At 41.2% G+C, this 9194-nt stretch overlaps 1 protein-coding gene across 2 annotated transcripts in view; it reads right to left on the minus strand.

The window, feature by feature from the left end:
- MOB1B (MOB kinase activator 1B) overlaps nucleotides 1-9194 on the minus strand; it is a 93978-nt gene that overhangs the window by 49354 nt on the left and 35430 nt on the right. Inside the window, exon 1 of one of the 2 annotated variants that reach the window (XM_010839091.1) lies at nucleotides 9123-9188. The exons of the other annotated variant lie outside the window; for it this stretch is intronic. Within the exon in view, the coding sequence (XP_010837393.1) occupies nucleotides 9123-9136 (14 nt within the window). The 5' untranslated portion in view covers nucleotides 9137-9188. Of the gene's footprint in view, nucleotides 1-9122; nucleotides 9189-9194 lie in introns of those variants that run through there. 2 annotated transcript variants of the gene reach the window in all.

Raw genomic sequence — 9194 nt, forward strand, 5'->3', positions numbered from 1 at the left:
TCAGTGATGCCATCCAGCCATCTCATCCTCTATTGTCCCCTTCTCCTCCTGCCCCCAATCCCTCCCAGCATCAGAGTCTTTTCCAACGAGTCAACTCTTTGCATGAGGTGGCCAAAGTACTGGAGTTTCAGCTTTAGCATCATTCCTTCCAAAGACATCCCATGGCTGATCTCCTTCAGAATGGACTGGTTGGATCTCTTTGCAGTCCAAGGGACTCTCAAGAGGCTTCTTTAACACCACAGTTCAAAAGCATCAATTCTTTGGCACTCAGCTTTCTTCACAGTCCAACTCTCACATCCATACATGACCATGGAAAAACCATGGCCTTGACTAGACGGACCTTTGTTGGCAAAGTAACGTCTCCACTTTTTAATATGCTATCTAGGTTGGTCATAACTTTTCTTCCAAGGAGTAAGAGTCTTTTAATTTCATGGCTGCAGCCACCATCTGCAGTGATTCTGGAGCCCCCCAAAATAAAGTCTGACACTGTTTCCCCATCTATTTCCCATGAAGTGATAGGACCAGATGCCATGATCTTCATTTTCTGAATGTGGAGCTTTAAGCCAACTTTTTCACTCTCCACTTTCACTTTCATCAAGAGGCTTTTTAGTTCCTCTTCACTTTCTGCCATAAGGGTGGTGTCATCCGCATATCTGAGGTTATTGATATTTCTCCTGGCAATCTTGAGTCCAGCTTGTGCTTCTTCCAGCCCAGCATTTCTCATTATGTACTCTGCATATAAGTTAAATAAGCACAGTGACAATATACAGCCTTGACATACTCCTTTTCCTATTTGGAACCAGTCTGTTGTTCCATGTCCAGTTCTAACTGTTGCTTCCTGACCTGCATATAGGTTTCTCAAGAGGCAGGTCAGGTGGTCTTGTATTCCCATCTCCTAAGTGATGCCAAAGCTCCAGCTTTGTCTAAAGTAGACTTCTCAAGAGTTATATATAGATATTGATCTCCTCAGCCCAGGAGATGACCTTCTGTCACCAGAGGGTCAAGAGTAACCTTTCGTCCCAATGGTGCTAAATGAAATGACAGTGATACTTTCTTTTAAATATTCAATGACAAAAAAGGGTAAAGGTATCTCTAGAACCTAGTCATCATTTGACAATACAGTCCCAACACCTTACAAAGATGCTCCCACTTCAGCAAAAGCTAAAATTAGTACAGTTCAACTGAGGAACACCTTCCCAATGTCTAGCCACTTAGAATTGTATTTTTGGTAGTTTGGCTCTCACTATAATCTGAAAAAAAAAAAAAATTTTTTTTTTAAATTGCAGTTCTTGATAAATTGCCATTTCTTAAATTAAAAGCTTGAAAAGTTTAAGAAAGGATTGATTTAAAGGTTGAACAGTCTGACAGATAAAGACTCCTTTGGGAGTCCTTAACAAATAGGGTGGAGACACAAGCATCAGTACTCCAAACAATGCCGTGCTCCAGTTGAGAGACTTCAGTTTTGACAAAATGGTTTGTTGTTCACTGGGTCAAAAGTGCAATTTCTAAGAGTTGAAACTAAGAGAACCAGCTGAACATTTGGCAGGGTTTGAGGAAGGGCTAGGGAGAATGGAGCCAGGCATATGTGAGTAAAACCTATAACCAATGGGGAGTTTTTAAACAAAGAGCTACTTTAGTAGTTAAATCTAATGATACAGGCCACCAGCAAACAGATTCTCTAAAGAGGGGATCATGCTGCTGCCCACCTGTCTGGAACATGATCTGGGCATCAAGACTCCAGAAAAGTTGTCATAAAAGACTTTGACTCCTACTGCTTCCACTTTATTCTATGTTTATACTGAATAATAAAAAGTATTTAAGTTAAACCATTAACTATCCCCACAAAGAAACTCACAAAAATCAATACCCAATACTACAACTACTAAACTGTTCTCATCAAATTTCAGTTTGAGAACAGGAGAACTTAGGGAAAAAGATAAAAACAATAGTAGCAATAAAATAAGACCCAGTCTTTCCACTGCAAATAATAAGAATAAGGCCACCTGGCTATGAGGTTCTTAGACTATTACCCAAATATGTTTATTTACCTTCAAACTCCTGCTTTTAAGTTCTAATTTCAGAAAATCAAAGTAGCACTAATACATATGATAATAAACCTATAGAAATTGGCTCTGATTTGGTCATCAGAAATGATGACTATGTTTATAAAAAACAAGAACAGCTACAAGAAACCATCACACTGTTGAGATGTTGACAACAAACTAGATACCACTGCTACATGGAACTACAATTTATTGAGCTAGAACTTTTACATTCAGGATAAACTATCCTCCCAACATGTCTGAGGTATCAGTCTTAAACACAGGATCCATGGGGAAATAAATTAGATTACTATCACACTCATACCACACACAATGGAGTATCAGACTGCTTTCATCCTTATTACAGCCGAAGTGGGGGTCCACATGTGCTCAGGAGAGGAGTAATGGTGGCTGGATGACAGCTGGAGGCCAAGCCACAAGAGAGGTGGTCAGGCAGAGTTAGGAGAATCACTTCAGACAGAGAGGTCTGAACAACTAAGTATACTGAGTATAAGAGCCAGGTTTCTCACTGACAAAGAAGGAAGTGAAAAATATGTAAAGAGATGAGACTCTGAGGAACCTTGTGCTCAGAACTACAAGTATTAGTGTGAATTCATTTAATACAGATGAACATAGAAAAAGTATTTGGATTTAAATTCGTGTGGGTATGGATTTTTCTAGCATTGGCCAATGAGATGGCCGGGAGCAGCAAAACATCTGCAGTAATGAGGAAACCTATCACCTAAATTCTGGTTCCCAAATACTATCCACTGCTGGCTAGAACCAAGGCCCTCAGGGAAGTGGTCCGCCCCAGGGTTGAGGCATGGAAAGTGTACGATAAACCGGGAATGTCTGATGGTGCTGTAAGGAATGGAGTGCTCAGAGAAAGACAGGAATGAATCAAAGGGACCCAGAAGACAGCCTCAAGAGGACTCCCACTAGCCAAAACTGAGACAATCTGAGCACCAAAATAAGCTATGATGGTCAAAATTAACTCATTCAATAAAACAGAAACCCATGAGCCCATGCTGATATTAAAAAATTAATTAATGGAATGGATAAAGGCTCCCTTACAGTAAAAATGTCACATAATAAATATAAAACCAGTGATAGGATGAGAACATTGTCAAGCATCATAATAATAATACAGAAAAGAAATTTCAACAGACATCAGAACTCGTAGGTGAAAATGGAATGAGGAAGGGGATAGGTATATAGTCCCAAAACAGCTCCTAAAAAATAAATATTAATTATAACCCTTTGGATTATAGCCTGTCAGGCTCCTCTGTCCATGGGATTTTTCAGGCAAGAATTCTGCAGGGGTTTGCCATTTCCTTCTCCAGGGGATCTTCCCTGGAGATTAAACCAGAGTCTCTTGTGTCTCCTGAATTGCAGGCAGATTCTTTACACATAGAGCCATCAGGAAAGCCCCACTTCAATATCTCTTAATCAAATATATAACTAAAGAGAAGTATTACATGTGTTTTCATACATCCAAAACTCTAAAGGTACAAGAACTCTTTATATCAAGAAAAAAAATCATTAATGGTAAAAGTAATCAAACAGTGATTATTTTGCACTCAGTAATGTAAAACAAATGCAACTCTGTATCAGATGGTAAAAGTAAACCAAGGCCAGCCAAGTAGTCACAATCCCCAAAACTACAGTTCTGAAAACATGACCAAACTGACTTCAATTCCCTCTGCAAAACAAACATACCATATTAATTGGGTTAACAAACAACAAAACTGTTAAGATAATACTTGGTCAATAGACACTCAAAGTGATGCTGCAGTAGTATACTGACATAAAAAATTCACAGGTGAAAAACTTGATCTATGCACAGTAGAGATCCATTTGTATATTTTTAAATATATACAAACAAAACATGATGGAAAAGATTAGGAAGTAACATCACAAAATACAATAGCTATCTCTGAAGGTGCAATTATGAGAGATTTTTATTTTCTTCCTTTTCTTATCAGTATTTTGTGATTTCACCAAAATGTGTATTATTCATCCACTAAAAGTTAAAAATAATGTTAAAGTATTATTTAAATTTAAAGGTTTCTACAGATGGTGACTGCAGCCATGAAATTAAAAGACGCTTACTCCTTGGAAGGAAAGTTATGACCAACCTAGATAGCATATTCAAAAGCAGAGACATTACTTTGCCAACAAAGGTTCGTCTAGTCAAGGCTATGGTTTTTCCTGTGGTCATGCATGGATGTGAGAGTTGGACTGTGAAGAAGGCTGAGTGCCGAAGAATTGATGCTTTTGAACTGTGGTGTTAGAGAAGACTCTTGAGAGTCCCTTGGACTGCAAGGAGATCCAACCAGTCCATTCTGAAGGAGATCAGCCCTGGGATTTCTTTGGAAGGAATGATGCTAAAGCTGAAACTCCAGTACTTTGGCCACCTCATGCGAAGAGTTGACTCATTGGAAAAGACTCTGATGCTGGGAGGGATTGGGGGCAGGAGGAGAAGGGGACGACAGAGGATGAGATGGCTGGATGGCATCACTGACTCGATGGACGTGAGTTTGAGTGAACTCCGGGAGTTGGTGATGGACAGGGAGGCCTGGCGTGCTGCGATTCACGGGGTCGCAAAGAGTCAGACACGGCTGAGCGACTGATCTGATCTGATTTTCTCTTCCACCATTACATTCTTGATGAACCTTAGAAAACAGTCCTAACAGTACGAGATATTAATACCTGGTAATGGAAGACTTCTCTGAAAAACAAGGCCCATTTGAACACTACCTTTTTATATAATTTTATCAATTATAGATAAAGGTAATATGAGGCAGGTTCTCTGGATTGAGACTGCCAGGATTTAAAATCCAGCTACCCCACGGACTGGCCACAGAATTTCGAGCAAATTATTTAACTTCTCTTTGTCAGTTTCTTCATCTGTAAAAATGGAGTTCCTATTTGTTATTAAACTACTTATTTAAAGCATTTAGTGCCTGGTACATAGCACTTAGGTTATTTTACTATGAGTTTCTTTTATAGGTGACGATGTTCAGGTACTAAAATCAGTTAAATCGTGTGAATGAAAACAAAGATGCTGGGATGGGTGGGATGGAGGGGTCTTTGAAAGAAAGAAGAGAGAAGCAGAAGAGACAGACGGAGGGACAGATATTAACACAGCTGAAAACCTGGGTCCCCTTTCCTAAACTGCTATTTTTTTGAAAACACAAATGGCAGTGGCCCACCATAATGCTTAATAAATATTTCTTTTCTTTCTTCCTTCCTTGCCCAACCTCTTTGTTTCTTCCTATACAGAAACAGGTTTGGCTTATATTCATTCACATTCCTAAACCACCTTTCCTATGAATTTCCATTTTAAAGTTAACTATATTTAAACTCTGTTCCAACTGAGTAGTCTTACATTAGGAAATTATACCTTGGGGGGCTTTCCTGGTGGCTCAATCTGTAAAGAAACTGCCTGCTATGCAGAAGACCCGAGTTCAATCCCTGGGTCTGAAAGATCCCCTAGAGAAGGAAATGGCAACCCACTCCAGTATTCTTGCCTGAAGAACTCCATGGACAGAGGAGTCTGGTGGGTTACAGTCCAAGGGGTCACAAAGAGTCAGATACAACTGAGTGACTTTCACTTCATTTTTCCTAGTCAAATGTTTCTGTGGAATTACATGTCGAAAGAGACCTGCAATCTAAAAATGCTAGAAACAAAGAGAACACACTATATATTAATATTTGTTGAATGATACTGTTAAGAACTCACTCTGATCCTACATCTCCCTGAATTTTATACTCATTAAACATCAGGATAGGAAAAGCCCTAAATCAAGAAAACTGTGTTCCGATTCTACCCAGGCTAATAATTAGGTGAGTAACCTGAAGTTGGGATTTTGCCACTTGAGCAAGATGTGGGGAGTAGGCTGTGTTACTGAAACATCCTATCCAAGTCCCCAATTCTACAGCCTCTTGAACAAACCTGAACAAAATGGAGAATTCACGGGCAACTTCATGCCTCCCGATGCTTCCTCTGACTGAAAGCTCCCATTTCCCCTTTTAGAGAACTCCTGTTATACCTTCCATTCATCATTTCTTCCATGAAAGGACAGGACAAAATGCTCTGTATTCTCTGGATCCCTGGGCTTGCATAGCATCTCTTACAGATGACTATTTATACACTGTCTACCATTTCTGGAGTCTCACATCTTGCACAATGCCTAGCACACAGCAGGTGCTAAGGATGTGTTTAAAGATTTGAGTCTACAAAGTTAAATTAGGTTCCTGTAAAGATTTTGTATGCACCATCTGGGAGTTCAGCTAAATTTGAAGACATACACAGGCCAATATGGAGCACAACCAAGGCTTTGTCCCAGTCAGATTCATATATGAAGTGCAAATTTACTCTGAGCCATTTGTATAAAAGCTACACGAAGGTATCACTGCTGCAGATTATCTAAACACCTCCCCCGAGGATTACCTAAAATTACTTCACTTCCTATCTAAAACATCTTTATCAGGGACTTTGGTCCACTGACAACCTCCTACCATACTATAAAAGGTACTGATGTTCAGTGTTTATGGTCATGTACCAGAAAATAAGCTCCACTAAAGCGGGAATTTTCATCTGTTTTGTTCAGAAATGATTCCCAGTGCCTACACCAGTGCCTGCATATGAATGATTTTTAAAAACCAATAATTCTTTCCTTCTATCTTACAGCCTGCAAAAGTTATGAGTCTTTACCTTTATATGTGTATCTCACATTGCCCTATTCCCTCACCTTCATCCACTTATGGCAGCCTTACAAGCAAGCTTCCAAGAACTGGGGAAAATATTTGTATTTAACTCCTGAAGTGCAGCTTTTACTTTACTTTCTCTGCTTATACGTTGGAACAGAAATAATACCCAGGAAACTATACCAAATAATGAATAGATAATAACCAAAACTTTGTTCCTATACTTCTGATAATTATCAATATTTCTCTACTCCATATTTTAAAACTACTAGTGGACGAAAATCAAAACCAAAAATATTAGATTAACTTTTTTGGACAGTCAAGCACGTGGACAAAATACTTTGAGAATTAATTAACGGCTACATGTGACTTGACTGAAAAACTGTGTTCCAAATTATTGTTGTTTAGAAGCTAAGTTGTGTCAGACTCTTTGTGACCACATGGACTGTAGCCCGTCAATCTCTTATGTCCATGGGATTTCCCAGGCAATAATACTGGAGTGGGTGGCCATTTCCTTCTCCAGGGAACCTTCTAGACCCAGGGATCAAACCCATGTTTCCTGCTTGGCAGGTGGATTCTTCACCACTGTGCCCCTTGAAAAGCCCATGTACTATATACATTAACTATGACAAGATTCTTTTTTATGATTTATGTAGCTAATATGTTTCAGGAAAATGAATTTATCCACAGCATTTCTGTAATTATCAAATACTGAGCCACAGAAGAGTAGGATAATATTGTATTTATACTCAGAAAATACCACCAAAACTTTCTCTATCTCCTGGTTTCAGCCAAATATGGTTCTTCCCTGCTTCAGCCAATGTTAGCTATGAGTTCTCAGAGACAAAGGCCCATCAGAAGCAGTCAAGGACACCATCTACACTGCTATCTCAAAGATGGCTTTTAAATTCTTGAAGAAATTAAACATCAGCAACGTAAAAAAAATACTCAAGATGAAAAGTTTCAAGCTGAGATGTTTTATTTGTTGACTGAAACTAAAATAAGAAATGAAGATTTTTATGAAGTCACTCAGTCCTCTCATCTAGTACTACCTAGCTGACAAACTCAGAATCAACTTCCAGGATGAGCCTAAGAAAGACGTTTCACAAGCTCAAACGTGTTAAGGCAGGTTGACAAGCCAGGCCTCTCACTACCCTGTGCATATCAGAAATACTAGCAAGTCTAACCTGCCTGTTAGCCTCTGTGATATCTCAGTTTTGCTTAAACATCCTAAAAAGGATTAACATTCTAGATATAAGCTTGTGGAAATAAGGGTGAATTAAGTTCTCAGGATTCAGGTGCCAGTGTGATGATGAAAAATCATGGGAGGCAGGAAAAGAAAGTTGGGACAAAAAAATAGATCTTTAAATGCTAATTTTCTCCACAACAGTAAAAGAGCATATGGGGTGGGTTTCAATCTCCTAATTTTTACTAGCTTTCTAACCACAGATTAAACAGAGGTGAATCACAACCAAGCCTTCAAAAAAGCAGTCCCCCAAAGCATTAAGGTCTGTTTTCAGAGGACCTGAGGCTTGTTTGCTGCCACCATACTCCCTTCCAGCCACCCCATCTTTCTGCCCATCCCCCTCAATTCGTCTGCAATTGAAGATAAGTAAGGGAAATAATGACCAGCACTAAAAGTGACGCGGAGTTGGCATTTACAAATCATTAACTCCCCAGCGGACCTAATCAACCCAGGGCACACGACCAGACCCTATATGGTGATTGTCTAGAAAGATAAAAGCCCGTGCTCTTCAGGGGAGCACGCAGGGAGGAGGGGCACCTCGGGAAAGCCAGGAGCTCCATCCCCAAGACCCCTGGCTGTCACCAAGGGATCCCGACCAGCCAGCAGCCGCGTTAAGTGTGTTACAGCCACGAGACTTGTCGCCCCAACTACGCACTCCTAAAACCTACGAGGGGAGTGTAAAGGATGCTAGGGGGACAGGTTAAAGCTCTATTTTCTGTGGTTGGGATCCAGGAAAAAGCAATGGCCAGGGGAGAGGGAAACAGGCGACCCTGCACGCCTCGGGTACTGGTCACGCGGAAGAGTGGGAGGTATCCCTGTAGAGCGTGCAAACAAACAAACGCAGAAGAGAGAGAGGAGGGTATGGGGTGGTAGAGAAACGCGGCCGCAGGCATCCATCGAGGTTGTCGGGACTCGGGGTCCGGGGATAAAGAGCTTCCTTGGGGGCTGGAGATTCCCCGCGTGCTCGAAGCCGGCCCGGGAAGCGGCAGCGGTGAGGCAGCGCGAGCTCTCGGGACAGGTTCCCGGAGACCTGCCCGGCGCGGGGCCAGGCGGGCGGGCAAGGGGCCGCGGCCCAGGTTGCCTGAACAAAGCCGGCGCGCGCGCGGGGCCTGGCTACTCACAACAAGAAGCTCATGTTGGCCGCGGCTTGGGCTGCGGGCTCGGCGGTCGCGGGGCCTCGGGACGGCAGTGGC

The sequence above is a fragment of the Bison bison genome, unplaced genomic scaffold (genome assembly GCF_000754665.1).
Source record: "Bison bison bison isolate TAMUID 2011002044 unplaced genomic scaffold, Bison_UMD1.0 scf7180017864110, whole genome shotgun sequence".
Classification (NCBI taxonomy): domain Eukaryota; kingdom Metazoa; phylum Chordata; class Mammalia; order Artiodactyla; family Bovidae; genus Bison; species Bison bison.